This window comes from Haliotis asinina, chromosome 7, assembly GCF_037392515.1.
Source record: "Haliotis asinina isolate JCU_RB_2024 chromosome 7, JCU_Hal_asi_v2, whole genome shotgun sequence".
Taxonomy (NCBI): domain Eukaryota; kingdom Metazoa; phylum Mollusca; class Gastropoda; order Lepetellida; family Haliotidae; genus Haliotis; species Haliotis asinina.
This window is the reverse complement of record NC_090286.1, coordinates 58,954,474-58,974,460: the sequence shown is the minus strand read 5'-3', so window position 1 is coordinate 58,974,460 and position 19,987 is coordinate 58,954,474. Positions and strand designations below refer to the sequence as shown.

The following is a 19,987-nucleotide window of genomic DNA, read 5'->3' as shown; positions in this document are numbered from 1 at the left end:
GGGTGAAGAATGGCTACCAGGACGATAATGAACCTGTCCTGGGAATGTGGTGTTGTCTTACATCTCAAACACTCTCCGTCCCCCGGGGTACAGAAAGTAACACATCCTAGAATCCTTGTGGTAGGTAAATAACATTATGCAATCAGCACGGTATTGTCAGTGATCACAGAGGACCGCTCGGGGCGAGGGCCTTCGACCAAGTGAGCAGATTAGGTCAGAGTGACTCAGGACTCTTGGCAGCATCATTGGCGGGGTGCTACAGCAATCAATCCTCTCAGGTTTGGCACTTAATCTTGTAAGGTCACGTGACATGACCTATTAAGGCGACCTGTCAATCAGGCATAGTGAAAGGCAAGAATCAGTCCGTTATTTAAGGGCTGGCTGGCGGCGTGAGAGGACATCTCAGGGTTACTGCCGAGTTTACTGTTGCCAGCTTAAACAGATACAACATGGATGACGACGTTGCTGCACTGGTTATCGACAACGGTTCCGGCATGTGTAAGGCTGGGTTCGCCGGTGATGATGCCCCAAGAGCTGTTTTCCCCTCAATTGTTGGCCGTCCAAGACATCAGGTAATTTATTAAGCTTGTCAACATTATAATAATAATGTTGTTACAATAGGTAACAATAATACCCACGACCAACCACTCTGCCATCAAACTGCAGCTCATCCAAGTGCCTGAACTAGTTGATATTTCCCTAGATACAAACATCCAGATGTTAGCACATGGTGATATAATTTTATACAGGAGTGGTTAAAGTCTACCGAAAATGTATCAATATGGTATGAACACTTTAAAGGAGATGGGGATGATGATTGTGGCTCAGTTTACTGAGATAAACTCACATCACATCACGTCTGTAATTCCATAAAAAATAGATGATTCTATAGCTTGGGCGTCCCGCGGACTGCAATTCTGGCACCATTGCGTCATCGTTTTATAATTTGTTTACGTATTTCCAAAACGACATCCCTCACTGGGTTGTTATATGTATTGAATATTATATCCAGACAAGTGGCGTACGTTTCATACTGCTGAAAATCCTTGAGTTGTATATGTCGGATCAGATGATAACAGGGGTTCTTTTCCAAAAGACAGAACTCCCATAAGACAAACTCATTGAGTAGACAAATTAGCTGATCCATGCTTTCCACCCAAATTATACTAACGAACTGATCCAGAGTCAGCACAGAGCATAGTAACAACAGAACACACATTAACATGTGGGCAGAAACAGAACATGTAGCTACTGAACCCCAGCCCTTAAGTGACTTTGCTTGGACTTTAAAACCTTAACACCGTGGCACTGTCTGACGTACAGTCACCTATGATATAAACCTTAGGGTACCATCAGTCTTATACACGGTTACCTAGTGTGTTTTCATTCTTTCGCGTGAGATTTTTATTTGGCTTATCCGGGGTAATAATATGCTTGCTTTGTCTGTTAGCGCTAAGAGCATTCACCTCTTGAGTGAAGTTTGGCGCAATATAAATGCACATATATTATTATTATCATTATTATTATTTTACAGTTTCGTTACTTTCCTCTAACATGTAATTCAAGAGATCTTTACTTATCTGTCGTGTGCAATAATCCCTGCGCATTATGTACCAGGGCATATAGTCCCATATACACCTTATGTACAACGTCCCGTAACAACCTTACCGTAACGACCTGCTGACGTAATTAACCCCACTGGTCATGTGGACTAAGCGTCTGACTTGGGATCACGGGACTTGGAATTGAAATGGCCGCTACAATCAAATATAACTGAGAGTGACATGTATATGGCGTATTGCTCTTCTATCCCTTTCTATATGTATCTTCCTTTTGGCTTTCATTGTCGTGAAATGATATTTCAGATACCCGCTGTACATTTGTTTTAGATCTATATTAAATGTAATCTAACGGATTTTTGCTTTCAGGGTGTGATGGTCGGTATGGGACAGAAAGACAGCTACGTTGGTGACGAGGCTCAGTCCAAGAGAGGTATCCTTACCCTGAAGTACCCCATTGAGCATGGTATCGTCACCAACTGGGACGACATGGAGAAGATCTGGCATCATACCTTCTACAACGAGCTCCGTGTGGCTCCAGAGGAGCATCCCGTTCTCCTGACGGAGGCTCCCCTCAACCCCAAGGCCAACCGTGAAAAGATGACCCAAATCATGTTCGAGACCTTCAACTCTCCAGCTATGTATGTAGCCATCCAGGCTGTTCTTTCTCTGTATGCCTCTGGTCGTACCACAGGTATTGTATTGGACTCTGGTGATGGTGTCAGCCACACTGTTCCCATCTATGAGGGTTACGCCCTTCCCCACGCCATAATGAGACTGGACCTTGCTGGTCGCGATCTCACTGATTATATGATGAAGATTCTGACTGAGCGTGGTTACTCCTTCACCACCACCGCTGAAAGAGAAATCGTCAGGGACATCAAAGAAAAGTTAGCTTACATTGCTCTAGACTTTGAGCAGGAAATGCAGACTGCTGCTTCTTCCTCTTCACTGGAGAAGAGTTACGAGCTTCCCGACGGACAGGTCATCACGATTGGCAACGAAAGGTTCCGTTGTCCAGAGGCCCTCTTCCAGCCATCCTTCTTGGGTATGGAATCAGCCGGTATCCACGAAACAACATACAATTCCATCATGAAGTGTGATGTTGATATTCGAAAAGACTTGTATGCCAACACTGTTCTCTCAGGAGGTACCACCATGTTCCCAGGTATCGCAGACAGAATGCAGAAGGAGATCACAGCCCTAGCCCCAAGTACAATGAAGATCAAGATTATCGCTCCCCCAGAGAGGAAATACTCCGTCTGGATCGGTGGCTCTATCTTGGCCTCTCTGTCCACCTTCCAGCAGATGTGGATCAGCAAGCAGGAGTACGATGAGTCCGGCCCATCTATTGTGCACAGGAAATGTTTCTGAGCCATAAAAGGTGTATTGTTGAACAGTGTGTGCAATATTCCGTCACGAATGTCTACACAACCAGATAATTCATCGGTTGCTCTGAATAATATATTAGATTTTATAAATAATAAAGTTATAAAAATAAGCTTTTGTATACTTTGCTTTTACTTAGGTAGATATTTGGCAGAAGGTAGAAACCAGCTATCATCTTATTCTAGTACATCTCTGGAAACAAAATGTATGAGGTTTATAGAGGTAAAATAACACTGAGAATGATGACACCAGCACCTGGCGTTTATGCACAGGATAAACATGTCCGCTATGCATTACAGTTAGCACCGGTCTCTCTCGAAATTGCCACAATAATTATGTGCCAGTGTATAAAGTCAAATTACAGATAATCAACAGGTATGAAGTCAAAAAACCTTCATGCTATTTGTAAAGAGCGTAGTACAGAATAGCATTTTGTAATACAATCCGCTTTGCCTCAAATTTCACTTGCGCAATATTTTTCATTTCATATATTTTACGTGCGCTTGTGCCTGTTAAAGTTGGGACATTCGCATGATTGCCAATAGGACATAGTATCTAGGGTTATATAATTTACATGTACAACATCATGTGCAAAGTGAGTGAGTGAGTGAGTTTAGCTTTACGCCGGACTCGGCAAACTCCCAACATTCTGAAAAAAAACCCCAAGTACTGTCAGAAATATCTTTATAATTGATATGTGAGTTGATATGTGAAAGTGTGAAACATCTGCTAAGCTTAGTTTGGCCTAACGATAGAGGTAGGGAGATAGGAAACGTGAAAAAAGGCTTAACTGAGGACAGATTTGTGCAGAATTGAGCAATGCGGATTTTTTCCAAGTCAAAAGCGACTTATTTGGATCAGACCATAGCTTTATGCAAATTACTTTGCGCTGAAATTGCATTTCACAAGACAATTTTTAAATGCCCTTTTTAGAATTAAACTTAGCTTAATTATAAAGGACCGTTTCCCGTAGAATTAATAATTTAAAGGTTGAAACTATTAAAGCAGCGGCCAACGCGTCTCACTATCACTGCAAAAAGAAACTGTTAGGAGGGGTCGTCTCAAAAGCAAATCCAAGACGGGTGTAGCAGACGATAGTTCGGGTCGGGCTGGGTGATAGAAATACCAGATAATATATGATAATACTTTAGGGGAATTAAATTATGAAAGTACATGGCATGTCATAACAATTTACAGTCCTGTCGATCTTCAGTTGGTCATGTCACCTATATATTTTGAGGCAATTGATAAGGTGCTTTTCTATGGGTTTTAGGTATCATACTCTTTTACATATATGAACGTGAACAAGTTTATCAATAGATAAACTTGACACATTGTGAGACACATTTCACATACATGAAAAAGCACAAAGTATCGTTGAGATGGCCCCTTGTGACAGTAGCATTTCATGCATCTCATGCCACGTGAGGTGATGGGTCCGTCAACATACCTGGCTCAGCTACCTAACTGCCATCTATAGCCTGACCTATTGTTTTCAGTAGCTAGACACTAAGTCTTATTAACTTTCGCCCGATTTATACGAGTAAACATGGTTTTCTGGATATCATCTTACGCATCTCAGTGAATGCCTATTTAGGGAGAAATAAATTATTTCGACACATGTTATTTGCAGTTGTGTAAACTTGAGGGATACAGATTAACAGTCTAAAACATTTTTTCTCTATTTCCGACAGTACTTTAACATCTTTCTACTACCATCTTAACATCATACTCAAAGCATACTGAAATCATACTGACATCACACTGAAAGCAAAGACATCATAATGAAAACATACTCCCAACATGCTAACATCATTATAGGATATAGGATATTTATACAGCGCACATGTCCATGCAGTTATTACTTGCTCAAGGCACTGGTATTTGTCATATTCGCACCATACGGAGATCATACAACCACTATGCTGAAATCATACTCACATCACACTGCTAACGTCATACTGAAATCATACTCCCACCAAGATCACGTTGACATCATACTAACACCACGCTCACACCATACTGAAATAATACTTTCACCATGCACAAAGATTCTCGCACCATACTCATAGAAAACCAACATGATTCTCGAACCCTACTTACGTCATTCTCGCGGTGAAGCTTGACCGTAATGAGCACCGGAACTACGCTTACTCATGTAGTGGTCAGTGGTAAGCCAGTGTTTTCACTGCTCGATGGTCACGACGGGCTACGATGTCGACTCCGCAAGTGAATAAATGCGTGAAGGCAGCCATTGCTGTTTCCCAGGTGCAGTACTGAACGTATAATCACGTTATTCTTGACGTTTTTGTGTCTCTATTAGTTTGTAATGAAGAATAACGATACGAAACAGAATAAACGGAAACACCTGGTTCAGCGTCCATCACTGAACTAAAGAAAAATCCCCGTCGGTAGTGATAGAGAAGAGAAACGAATGATCGACAATGAACCGTTGTTGAGAAGGTGACAAATATAAGTCTAAAGGTAATTCTACAACTCTCGTTATCCCCTGCTGTGCAGAAGGTACCTACATAGGCCTAACTAACATTACGTAACTGGCGTATGTGCTGGGCTATGCCCGTCAACGAAACATAGTGTGCGTGTGCATGTGCGTGTGCGTGTGCGTGTGCGTGTGCGTGTGCGTGTGTATGTCTCTGCGTGTTGGTCCCACCCGTGGAAACTCCTCATTATATATAACAATCAAAACATTGGAGATATGGTTCATGTTAAAATATGGAATTGCGTCGGATTTCGGCTATTGTCAGTGATGCGTATAAGGAGAAGATAAGGAGAAGATGAGGTTGTCACAGTGATCATCTTTATTTCTTTTCTAGTTCAGGCGAGTAAATCATTGGAAGGTGATGGATAGTTTTTGGTCGATATCATATAATGGATTCACTTAAAGTTACACCTATGGCCAAATTACACATAGGCCTTCCTTGTTTTACTTAACCAACTCGAAGATTCCAATGCATGAAGAAACACGACTGCAAGACAGGGAGCACCACTGCTCTCCATGGGGCATAACTACTTCTTGCCTTTACCCAGTAGGTATTTCACATGCAATGAAACTGAAATTCTTTAGGATGAGCTAAATCATCTAGCGACCTGTAGCCGAATACTCAGTTCGCCGTACAATTCACGCTACATCAGAAGCATATCAGCTAGCTCTTACCATGTCATATCCAACTAGCAAAGATATCATCTGATATCCAGCTAGCAATGATGCCATATGATATCCAAATAGCAAAGATATGTGGTATCCAACAACAACAATGACGCCACGTGATATCCAACTAGCAATATCATGTGATATTCAAATAGCAATGATATCATGTGATATCATGTGATGTTAATCTGCTCCACAGTGCCCAATACACACAAACATACCAACATGGTGTCGGTGATGAGAGGTGCTAACATTACACTTTTAAGGAGAGGCATATTAGTTTACAGTACGCAAAATGAAACATTGCACATTAAATATTATATGATAGCAAAATATTCGTACACGAAGATTAATCTGTGCCCTTGCATCTTCAGTTCTCGATCGGGGAACTCTCCACCTGGGATAACCTTATAAGGTAAGTTCAGTGTTTCACCAGGGCTGCGTTTCACAAAAAGCCTCCTAAATTTAGGAGGTCGTATCCCATACGCCCTTGTTTACGACCCTCTTCCGACCTCCTTTACGACCGTTTCACAAAGACGTCGTATCCATGTCGTACCACGGGGCCCTAAATCCATGTAGAATATCGTTTAAGAGGTACTTTGTTGCATAGAAACGCATGCATCGAGACCAAACAAGCACCTGTGTATCTTGTTATTCCCAACGTATTTCAAAATAGAAACACAGTTTCAGTAACAATGCAAATGCCATGTTTTTAACTGAAAGGACGGGTTATGTTATCAAAATAATTGGATTCTCTCACTAGATTCCACTCAAAATTACAAGATAAAATGTATAAATCATATTCATTAAAAATTACAAGGCTTGAATTAATCGCTCTGCATTAACCTGTTCATATATAAAACTGCAACATTACTCCCAGTGTATTGAATATTGTACATCAGAGGAATTGAAGTAAATGTTGCCGATATGAAGCCTAATATGTACAACAATGTTGACGTATGACATCGCAACCGATTTCTTACAAAACGGCGGCGTCGCTGACAAGGGTACGTAGGATTTTGGGAGGACTCTTCCCTTGATTCAGGGATCGTTTGAATATAAATATGATACGTAAGTGATCAGAGCGATTCTGATCATATGTGTGTTGTTATATGTTTTCATCGTTTTCATTGCAAGAGAATAAGCCAGAAATGCCGATAATTAGCAGCGAGTCTGACCAGCCGATCCTGTTACTCGCCTCTTACAATAAGTATGGGTTGCTGAAGACCAAACACGGACCTTTACAGGTGTTAAACGGCAGTGGCGTGTAGCTGAGTATTTGCTTGTGGGCATATCTGTGAAGAAAATTATGACATGCATGAAATGTAAATGTGGATTCATGACCAGGCATCACTGTATAAATCTCTGAAACCATGAATACGTTAAATGTAACATGTGAATAACGCTGACACCGACAAATGCTGCAATGTTTGTGAAATGAGCTGAATATAAAATGAATAACTAATCATCTCCTAACAACCAACATGACGTGTTAATCCGCAAACTGTAATGTACATGAAACCTTCATGGTCGCATTGTAACTGGTAATACATAGGTGAATTCTACACAGACACAAAAGAACAGGGAATACTTCAAGAGTGACTGCAACATTAATCCTACAACGAATACTTCAGCGAGTAACCCTACAACGCAAACTTCAGCGAGTATCTGAACAAGAGTTATGTGACACCGTGGGTCATTGTAGAACAGTGTTGTAATGATATAACAATGCTTTGGTTACGCTCCAGCTGGGGGCAATGGTGTGCGTACAACTACATTTTTGTTGATTTAGATGGATTGTACAACCACTTCTTTCAGATTCTCCTTTTTCCCCCGTTCTAGTATCTCTCCGATGTCAATGCTGGAAGGCTCAATGATTTCAAACATCTCTTTGAGTGATCACAAAAACAGAGTTCAATGAATATTGTACACATAAATACTGTTTCTTGCGTGTGACACACTTATACATGAGACAAAATGAACTGCATGAACATACCGTATTTCAATATATTCAGTTTATGCGATATAGCAATGTTGCCTAAAATATTTCCATGCTTCCATGCTTCAAACTTGATATTGACCAGGGCCCGCTTGCACTGAACAATCTTAGTTACAATCAATCTTAGGCCCCTACAATCAACTTTACAATCACCATACAATTGCCCTAATCCACTTGCACAAAGACGATCTTAAGACATCATGGATTTAATATCGCGATCTTAACTAAGATCGAACTCTTCAACGTTGGACGTAGACATTTCTTAAACTCGACTCCTGTCTACAGTTGTCTTCAAGTGCGCATAGCATGCAGCGTAAATACAACGTGGAACTGGTTACTGCACACAGATGACAATCCTTCTTTAATCGCACCTTGCAGATTTTTCATGACAACAAATATAAAAAAATACAAACAAAAGAAAAACCCAAACAACCCCAATCCACAAATCTTTGAAGTAAAAAATAACGTTGAAGGAAGCGATAACGTAGAAGGTAACATGTATAATCACCTCAGGGGTTATTCTCTATTTTTTCTACATTCTAATTTTTTTTATGAACTAAACATGTGATACTGCAACCACAGAAATATCATGTTTTATGCAAATACTGAAATACAAACAAATACATTAACAGATTGGGTCTTGAGTTATTGACCTAATAATCATGAACACATCAATAAAATTTCCTTATGACATAAAACCTAAATGTACCATGATTTGTCAGTGACTGTCAGTTGAACATAGTTTGGCATCGGTGTTATTTGGAGTAAAATCCCATATATATCCCGCAAGCATTAGATTTGTATAGATATGAAAGTGTGACATCACTGTGGGAGTGTTTCTTGATAATTATTTTTTCGCTTTGTTAAAAAAAAATCACATACCCCAGCTAGTGTATTTTTCCGTTTGAAAAATACTTGTATTATATTTAAAATACATAGATTAAAACTCTTGTCTCTCGTCAGATTCAATTTTTACAAGTAAAAAAAAACACATAATTTTTTACTTTATCCAACTGTAGATTATTTCAATGATAAACTAAGACAAAATCATTAACCGAAAAGAAATATGTGTATATCTGTTCTGTCACAACAGAACATGCATTGTATTTGGGCATGGCAGATTTTACGGCAACGTCATAATCTACAAAGGGAAACCACTCCCATCTTGCGTAAAAACTAAAATTAGCTGCCCTTGAGTTATTGAAAAGGTCATGGCCACTGCTAATCGCATGCAGACCCCTTTCGTTAGATCTACTATCCTTTCCTTGTTTATCAAAAAGGTATGGTGTTCATACTTTTTCCAACACTTTTCCAACAATTTTGCTACTGACCACAATGATTTTAGCTCCTTACAACTGGTTGCGACCAATTGTAAGTTTTGATTGTAACTTACAATGATCTTAGCCTACAATCGCTTTATGCAAGTGGATGGCGATTGTAGCCGAAGCCTAAGATCGCAATCTTAAGTACGAGGGTTGGCTGAAAAGTTCTTAGCCTGAGTGGTTTTTCCCCACCAGGTAGAGACAGGTGTTTGCCACCAATGAGGACAATCATTTAGTGAATCATAGACACAAGAACTACAAACGTACTAATAGTTTTATCTCAACTACAGCTCTTTTGGTAAACCTACCCTCTGAAATCATCAGAAATGGACAAAACTGAATACAGGGCAGTCATCAAGTACTTGCAAAAGAAAGGGATGTCCCCAACACAGATACATGCTGACATGGTCTCCACTCTAGGGGATGATGCTCCTTCATTTTCCACAGTAAAGAAGTGGGCTGCAGAATTTAAGCGTGGGAGACAAAGCCTTGATGATGACCCACGCTCAGGAAGGCCTTCAACAGCAACCACTCCAGAAAACATCACGTGAGTGCTCGATATGTTGATGGATGATCGACGATTGACTACTCGACATATTGCTAGTGTAGTGGGCATCTCTCATGAGAGGGTTGAGCATATTATCACCAACGAATTAGGAATGACTAAAGTTTCTGCAAGATGGGTGCCAAAGCTCTTGACAGCAGAACAGAAACGTGTCAGGTTCCAGACGTCCATTGACAATTTGCGTCGTTTTGAAGCAGATCCCGATGATTTTGTGGCACGATTTGTAACCATGGATGAGACCTGGATACATCACTTGCAACCAGAAACAAAACTACAATCAAAACAGTGGAAGCATCCTGATTCACCAGCTCCTAAGAAAGCCAAGTCTGTTCCTTCAGCTGGAAAGGTGATGGCATCAGTCTTTTGGGATTCCAGGGGTATTCTGCTCATTGATTATCTTGAAAAAGGTCAAACTATCAACGGCAGATACTATGCTGATCTACTGAACCAGTTGCGAGAATCAGTCAAAGCCAAACGACGAGGGATGATCGCTAAAGGTGTCCTCTTCCACCAAGACAATGCGCCTGTTCACAAATCGGTGGTGGCCATGTCAACAATCCGCGATTGTGACTTTGAACTCATTGACCATCCTCCTTATTCACCTGATTTGGCTCCTTCTGACTTCCACCTGTTCCCCAAAATGAAAAAGGAACTCGTCGGTCGCCATTTTGCAAGTAATGATGACGTCATTTCCGCTGTGACTGACTTTTTTAGGGTAGCTGAAGAAGATTTCTTCCTGACCGGGATTCGGGCCTTGCAGCATCGCTGGCAAAAGTGTGTGAACTTGGAAGGGGAGTATGTAGAAAAATAAATTACAAACGTGGACTTTGTAACTTTTTTTCACAGTGATGCTTAGAACTTTTCAGCCAGCCCTCGTACTTACAATAATTGTAGCTCTAAGATCGTTTTGTGCAAGTGGGTCCAGGGCTTTTACACCCGGTCACAGGTGGGCTCGATGCCTGCACCTTAAGCTCGCTGGATCACTAGTGTGGCGCCTTAGATCGCTCGTCCACCTTCCCCAGAGTTAAAAATGACATATTTTATTAGCATTCTACTGGGTCAAAATATTCCTTATCTGGATTCCAAAATGTACTGTACAGTCTGTCTACTCCATCCACAGGGAGCACCGAAACTAGTTTGACATGTTTCAGGTGATCTTTGAAACCATGATAGCAAAATGTTGGAGAACCATACATGTATTTACGTTGCGGGTTATTCGTGTTCGCAGATCAATATCAGTATCAGCTTATCAGTAAAGAGAATACTATTTCCATATAAATCACAATGTTAGATTTATCAGTCTAATAAATCGAGCTATTTGATAACTCATGACACACTTTTTTATCATTTGTCCCACTACGCAGCAAGGGTCAACCAATTATGTAAAGGATTAATTCTCAAAGCATGTACATACATATAATGGTAGGGTTCTGGGGCCACTTGCACAAAACGATCTTAGAGCTACAATTATTGTAAATACTTAACATCGCGATCTTAGGCTTCGGCTACAATCGCCATCCACTTTCACAAAGCGATTGTAGGTTAAGATCATTGTAAGTTACAATCAAAACTTACAATTGGTCGGAACCAATTGTAAGGAGCTAAGATCATTGTAGTCAGTAGCAAAATGGCGTCCAAGTTGGTGTCAATTTCACGCAAATAATTAGCTTTACGTTTGGGGATTGCTTTCATATTGCATAAAACTGTATGATTCGCCTTGACACTTCAGCGACACAGAGAATGCAACATCGATTTAACGTCAGAAATATCGTTATTTGCGGTAGTGAACAACATCATTATCGAGTCGATATCATAGAGTACAATTCTCACCCGGTTCAGTGTTGGAAAAAGTATGAACACCATACCTTTTTGATAAACAAGGAAAGGATAGCAGATCTAACGAAAGGGGTCTACATGCGATTAGCAGTGGCCATGACCTTTTCAATAACTCAAGGGCAGCTAATTTTAGTTTTTACGCAAGATGGGAGTGGTTTCCCTTTGTAGATTATGACGTTGCCGTAAAATCTGCCATGCCCAAAAATACAATGCATGTTCTGTTGTGACAGAACAGATATACACATATTTCTTTTCGGTTAATGATTTTGTCTTAGTTTATCATTGAAATAATCTACAGTTGGATAAAGTACAAAATTTTGTTTTTTTTCTACTTGTAAAAATTGAATCTGACGAGAGACAAGAGTTTTAATCTATGTATTTTAAATATAATACAAGTATTTTTCAAACGGAAAAATACACTAGCTGGGGTATGTGATTTTTTTTTAACAAAGCGAAAAAATAATTATCAAGAAACACTCCCATAGTCATGTCACACTTTCATATCTTTACAAATCTAATGCTTGCGGGATATATATGGGATTTTACTCCAAATAACACCGATGCCAAACTATGTTCAACTGACAGACACTGACAAATCATGGTGCATTTAGGTGTTATGTCATAAGGAAATTTTATTGATGTATTATCTTTTAATTTCATGATTATTAGGTCAATAACTCAAGACCCAATCTGTTAATGTATTTGTTTGTATTTCAGTATTTGCATAAAACATGATATTTCTGTGGTTGCAGTATCACATGTTTAGTTCATAAAAAAATTAGAATGTAGAAAAAATAGAGAATAACCCCTGAGGTGATTATACATGTTACCTTCTACGTTATCGCTTCCTTCAACGTTATTTTTTACTTCAAAGATTTGTGGATTGGGGTTGTTTGGGTTTTTCTTATGTTTGTTTGTTTTTTTATATTTGTTGTCATGAAAAATCTGCAAGGTGCGATTAAAGAAGGATTGTCATCTGTGTGCAGTAACCAGTTCCACGTTGTATTTACGCTGCATGCTATGCGCACTTGAAGACAACTGTAGACAGGAGTCGAGTTTAAGAAATGTCTACGTCCAACGTTGAAGAGTTCGATCTTAGTTAAGATCGCGATATTAAATCCATGATGTCTTAAGATCGTCTTTGTGCAAGTGGATTAGGGCAATTGTATGGTGATTGTAAAGTTGAGTGTAGGGCCTAAGATTGATTGTAACTAAGATTGCTCAGTGCACAGCGGGCCCTGGTCTGATGGTGTGGACATCATTAGAGAATCCCTGCAGAATTTTGAACATGGAATTCATCTGTAAATGATATGTTCATTTTAAAGTCAGCAGTAATTCTGAACTGACACGTGAAACCACAAAGCTTACTGTTTTGGTCCTGCTAAAGTATTTTAACATTTGAGAACCCAGTTACTCATAAGAATTCCTTTACTTCGAACTGCAGTGTTTAGTGCAAAACGAATTAAGAGAAAAGTTCCTCTGGGTGGGACTGTGATCACTAATTACAACTCTTCACTCTGTCTGAGTGAGGTCATCCCTGGCCATAGGGACAAGTATGTATCCTGACTCTCTTGAAATCTGAATTTCATCCTGGAACTCATGGCTTGAACAATATCTTCACAATATCAGCAGGGAAGATGTCAGGGTTATACCCACATGTAACTATTGACAGATACAAGATCACCGTAATAACATTATCAAAACATACTGCACATAGCTAAACCCTGAAATCGACTAACGATGCTGTCCTTAAAGCCTGCACTGGACAATAACCTTTAGTTAATGATACTGACACGAGTCGACACATCAATGTCTGGCATGACGTCATGAGGAGGTATGTCAGCAGAACCTTGCGTAAACTAAGTTGATAGTTTTACTGTGTCGAGGTAGTAAGTCATAAATGTAGGATTGTGATTATTTCCCAAAACATAACAATTTAATATCCAAAGCAAATTTAAAAGTTATCTTAAACGTTTGGAGAGTCATCGATACATTTTTAAAAAGAAGAAACGTCTATAGGAAATCTTTGTCGAGTAGGTCAGAATATTTGTTGGTAAGGTCGTCACACACATAGACGATGCGCTGTTTAGGTACAATACATCAGGAACGTATCCCCCCTTTCCGGTGTGAACCGTATGTGTTATTTCAAACTGTACAACCCCTCAATTAAGGAATACGTACAGGAAATTATATTCATAATATTAAGATGGAAATGCAATTAGAAAAAAAAAATTCAGATGAAACGAACACCAGACATAAAGCAGCCGCATTAATAATACACCTTTCTACATATGACTGGAACAGTAATATAAATACACATTATGCATTTATACAATGAGAGTCATGAACAACAATTAAAAGACTGTAAGTGATGTGCATCTATATTGCCTTGTTTTGTCCCTGTTTTGCGTCATATAAATATAGCTTCTGGATGAACGTACAGCCATTCAGCCGGCAGGAGATAAAGAACGACTCGTTCTCATTATTCTCTGTGAAGATGACTGCCGTGGTTCTTGACAACGGATCTCTTTTATGTAAGGCCGGGTTCGCTGGTGGCAAACAGCCCAGGTCTATCTTCGACAATGTTGTTGGCCGCGCCATGTACCAGGTAAATGTTTCACTGAATTCATTAAATGGGCCAAAGGAACCAAACTGTTGGTGTATCACATGTGATGCATATGATCTCACCTTAGCAAAGGGGGTTTGCCTCTGTTCACTCAGCAGAATACGGGTACCCGGTGGGATATGTCATGTGACTATAACCTTCTAGTGCCTCACAGGCAACTTGGGTTATCCGGGGTAATAATACACTGTTCATGCTGTCGATGTACTGAATTATAATAATAATTATTATTAATTATTTCGGCCATAACAATAATTAATAATCAGCAACATAGCATAATGTATATAATTAGAAACTACCAACTGTTTACGATAAAAAGTAAAATTACTAGTGTATTACAGACAGAGATATGAGGTTAGCAGTAACCAAAACCATACACTATAATGGAAGACAATACGATATGAAAACGAAGGTAGATCACCATACTGGAGATCTTGGGGATCTGTAATACTTTGGCAACCTGCATGGACCCCTAAAATGATTTATACGGTCCCTTCAGCCGTTTCTGACTGTAGTTAAATGTAGATTTCAAACACCAAAACACTCCGTTATAAAAATTCGGTAAGTTTAGTTTACTTTGGGACTTACCCCTGCAGGAGACAATACATTTACAATACTTCAGGAGACATTCACCCATAATCTCAGCTGCTAATCAGAGTGATTGAGTGAGTTAATATTTAACGTCACATCGGCAATCTTGTAGCCATATCGTGACGAGAACAGTCTTGAAAAGAGGAATTTATATATATAGTAAACAGCCTGTCAACGAAGGACAGTAAAACATCAGCTGCTAATCAACATGCCAATATTAAAATAGTTATCTATTTACAAATCGTTTATCAAAATTTATGCACTGTAGGTCTTACTGAAAATCTCCAGTCTCCAAGGCAAACCAATTCTATTCAGGGCAAAAAGAGTAAAGATATACTTCCAGATACTTCGGATCCTGTTGCTCTCGCAGAGTCATTTAATGAGTTCTTTAAAGAGAAGATCCTGGATATCCGACAACGTCTGTCCTGTTGTGTCACCGATCAGCTGCACAACCAACAATTTGTGTTCCAAGGATCACCTCTGATTGATTTTCAACCCTATTCTTTTTCGGATGTTAGATCCCTTATCTTGCAAGCAAATAAGACTACCTGTGCCTCTGACCCTATACCAGCACAGCTTGTCGTGGATCATTTAGATTGTCTACTCCCGGTCATCACAGATATCATAAACACAAGTATTTCAACTGGCATATTTCCCCAATCCTTGAAAAATGCAATAGTCAAGCCTCTGATTAAAAACAACAAATTGGACTGTTCAGAACTGAAAAGCTATCGACCTGTGTCAAATTTGCCATTTCCTTCAAAACTTGTTGAAAAGGCTGTAGCAAAGAGGATGATGGAACACCTCTCATCACATGATCTGCTGAATAGATTCCAGTCGGCATATCGTCCACATCATTCCACAGAAACTCTTCTCCTAAGATTAGTAAATGACTTGAGAGATATTCTGGATTCCGGGAATATGGTTGCCCTTGTCTTAATTGATTTGAGTGCAGCGTTTGACACTGTGGATCATGCACAGGTATCCGAAATCCTGAGACAACAAGTTGGGGTGAGAGGAACTGCTTTGAGGTGGTTTCAGTCATATCTGAGTAGTCGGAGCCAAGAAGTGTCAGTTAAGGGTGTTACTTCATCAAGACTTGAGTTTTCCCATGGAGTTCCTCAAGGGTGTGTCCCTGGGCCGATTCTATTCCTGCTTTATGTGAACTCGCTACCAGCAGTTATCAACAAGCACGGTTGCAGCCACTATGGATATGCAGATGACACCCAGCTCACTACCATCTTGAGACGGAGCTCACTTTTGACAGACCTGCAGATTGTAGACGACTGTGTGTCTGACATAAAGAGATGGATGGCATCTAGGATGCTTCAACTCAATGACAGTAAGACAGAACTATTGATAGCCGGCAGCCATAGGCAACTGCGTGGAGTATCAGTCTCTGGTGTCAAGGTAGCCTCCTCTGTCATTCAACCCTGCTCTGTTGCCAAGGACATTGGAGTGTACATAGACTCTAACCTTTCACTAGAGACCCACATCAACCATCTGCGTAATGCCTGCCATCACCACCTCAGAATCATAAGCTCAATCCGCCGATACATCACCACAGACTGTGCCCATGCCTTAGTGGGATCTCTTGTCCTTTCTAGACTTGACTATTGTAATAGCCTCCATGCTGGATTGAACTCTGTGCAATTACACAAACTCCAAACAATTAAAAATGCTGCTGCCCGTACTGCATGTCTAAAATCCAAGCGAGATCACATCACTTCATCACTCATTTTCCTACACTGGCTTCCTGTTAAGTACCGTGTGAACTTCAAAATATTGTGTCTTGTATATAAATGTCTCCACGGTCAAGCTCCAGAGTACTTATCCGAACGTCTTACACTATAAACCCCTGCAAGATGTCTCAGATCCCAGAATCAGCATTTACCTACAGTCCCCAAAGTCAAACTTGTCTCCTATGGTCAGAGGACCTTTACCTACGCCGCTGCATTGATTTGGAATTTACTGCCTGCTGACATCAAATGTGCCGAATCACTGAACTCTTTCAAGTCCCTTCTGAAAACCCATTACTTCTCCATAGACTTCTCCTAGATCTTTCTTCCTTTTTTAATTCTGACTATTAGTAACGTAATATATATGTTAAATATACATTTCACCTTTCCTTGTAACGCCTTGAGTGAGCATCGAATGCACGGATACAGGCGCAGTTACAAATACCCACTATTATTATTTATTTATTATTACTGATCTTGGACGGTCATTTGCCGAATTTGTTTGACGAAATCGAGCTATTGTGCAGGGATGAACGTTGAAGATCCTTGCCACCTCACTCTTTGAATCGCCAGCCTGCAAACGTGCAACTGCCTGATTTCGTTCGGCAGCGTTGATACGTGCCATTTTGGTGTACAGTACTTGCAATGATCGGGGATAAAATTGTGAGATTCATTTGGGTCTTTTATAGTCACATGCTGTACTCATGCTTTCCATTTGAGAAACAGCACGCACATCATGACAATCCCGATTGATAAAACCTTTGAAAATCATTTTGGTTGCGTTTGAACTTCTAAAACATTCTAGAAACAACCCTAAATATGAGTTTACATATGTATACAAAATTGTAAATACCATTTTTGAATTTCATTTGCGTTTCTTTTTTTGAAGAGTGTAGTAAATGTATACATGCGCACTACATAATTCTTCTCTTATTCCTATATACATTTCCATAAATCATGCCAGGGGTATGCCTCCTGATTTCAGTAAGTAACTTTCATTATCACAGGTAACAGTATATAAAAAACAACAAACAAACAAACGACACCAAAAACAAGAAGAAGAAGAAAAAAAACCCCAGAAAATATGAAGTCAGTTGTAAAATTCAGGATATTGTTCAGAAAACAAACATAAGGACATTCTTCTTTCTTGCAATGGATGCGACGTTTCGGTGTAGATACTAACACTTTCATCAAGCAAAGGATGAGCATCTACATCCACATCATACCAACGTCTAAACTGCCACTTAAGAAAAAACAAACATAGTTTTGCATGACAAGATGCCAAAGACGATTTCAAATGACAACTACACTTAAGGCTAATGCTGAACTCCCTCATAGATCATACCCTGAAATTAGGGTAAAGGGCAAAGAAGGAATCCCAAAGGGCAAAAAACTATCTTCCCTTCTTCTATGATCTCGTTGTCGTTATACATTCGAGTTGGACGTTTTACACAGAAATTAGAACGATAGAATTCGGCTAATAAGTTTTAACAATTGACTTAAATGTGTTTGGAGTGTAATACAAACTTTATCACTGTTTCAAGGTCAATAATAAACACGTGCTTATTGGGAGAACTGGAATTTTACAATGAAGCTTGGTTATGGGAATGGGTTTTGTCACTTTTCCAAACTTAATTACACATGTGATAACTATGCAGTCCATTAAAATGTGTGATTTTTTCAGGGATTTCTTAGCGGTACGCAGAGAAGCGCCTTTGTTGGTAGAGATGCAGTTAGCCGTCGAGGAATTCTCAGACTAAACTACCCTGTATCACACGGCATAGTTTTAAACTGGGAAGACATGGAGCTACTTTGGCGTCACACTTTCGATAACGAGCTCCACGTCACCCCCGAAGAACATCCCGTGCTCTTGACAGAGGCTCCACTGAACCCAGGAGCTAACCGAGAAATGATGGCTCAGATTATGTTTGAAACCTTCAACGTCCCATCATTGTACTTGGCCAATCAGGCTGCTCTGTCGTTGCATGCTTCTGGTCGTACCACAGGCTTAGTTGTCGACTCGGGGGCCGGTGTGACCAATGTTGTCCCTATCGTTGACGGTAGAGTTGTTACTGCGGGTACCATCAGGGTTGACATCGGTGGTAACGATCTGACGGACTTCTTGATGAAGATACTTACAGAAAGGGGTCATTCTTTTAGTACTACTAGCGAGCGAATGATCATGGATGAAATCAAGAGTAGTCATTTGTACGTGGCCCTCAACTATGAGCAGGAATTCGCATCTTCAACCACCTTGGAGAGGAGCTACGAACTTCCCAATGGGGAATTAATTACGGTGGATAAAGAGAGGATCCGATGTCCAGAGGTTCACTTCCAGCCATCATTCATTGGTAGCGATCAGCCAGGCATCCATACGGCATCATACAATTCAATCATGAAGTGTGACTCTGGCATCCGCAAAGAGTTATATGCCAACGTTGTTCTCTCGGGTGGCAGCACCATGTTCCCTGGTATGGCTGACAGGATGAAGACTGAACTGACAGCCCTAGCTCCATCAGCGACAACTGTAAATATCATAGCTCACCCAGAGAGGGAATATTTCACCTGGCTAGGGGGCGCCATGCTTGCTTCAAAGTCCAACTTCCAGGATGTGAGCATTAGCAAACAGGAATATTTTGAGACCGGTCGATCCATTGTGCACTCAAAGTTTTGAGACCCCAGTATGCTCCCAAGCTATATGAAAGCAAGAAACACTGAATGGATTGAAATTAATGTAACTCCTGTACCTTAACTGCTTAGTGACACTATATACACTTTTTTCATGCTTTGTTACTGTTACTTTCTGAATATACCTGGAACTATTGTATTTACATTAGCCTTTTCACGTACACTTGTGTATATGCATACCATACACGCAGTTCCAATAAAATAGTTTGCCTAGAGATGTGTGTATGTTTTCTCATCATAATGTGCCACAAAATTACTGGGAAACTAAAGTCTTCACTAGAAAAGTGTTTCGAATCTTAACCATTTCATGTTGACATTTCTTATGATGTTCACTTACCGCAGAATGACATGTGGTCCCCACTGGGCTTGCATAATTTTTTTTGTTTATCCTTCCAGCGTAAATGCAAGCAACAAAATTACTCTTGCAACGAGTGCTATTTCCAAAGCGGAAGTCATGCAGTTCAGGCTTTCGGGAGGTGGGTCTCCTAGTTTCAAGGAATATACTAT

The 19,987-nt window shown here is 40.1% G+C and overlaps 1 protein-coding gene across 1 annotated transcript; it reads left to right on the top strand.

Annotated features, from left to right (window-relative positions):
- The first annotated feature begins 449 nt into the window (after positions 1–449).
- Positions 450–19,466, top strand: LOC137292103 (uncharacterized). Its single transcript, XM_067823647.1, has 4 exons — positions 450–572; positions 1,929–2,927; positions 14,283–14,447; positions 18,477–19,466. Exons 1-4 carry the CDS (start codon positions 450–452, stop codon positions 19,464–19,466), a joined length of 2,277 nt encoding a protein of 758 aa, XP_067679748.1.
- Positions 19,467–19,987: the final 521 nt, after the last annotated feature.

What these genes read in the sequence shown, in the direction of transcription:
- LOC137292103 (XM_067823647.1), top strand. Translation starts at nt 450, where the DNA reads ATGGATGACGACGTTGCTGCACTGGTTATCGACAACGGTTCCGGCATG. An exon ending in TTGGCCGTCCAAGACATCAG is followed by an intron (nt 573 to 1,928) that starts GTAATTTATTAA and finishes TTTTGCTTTCAG; the next exon opens with GGTGTGATGGTCGGTATGGG. An exon ending in TTGGCCGCGCCATGTACCAG is followed by an intron (nt 14,448 to 18,476) that starts GTAAATGTTTCA and finishes TGATTTTTTCAG; the next exon opens with GGATTTCTTAGCGGTACGCA.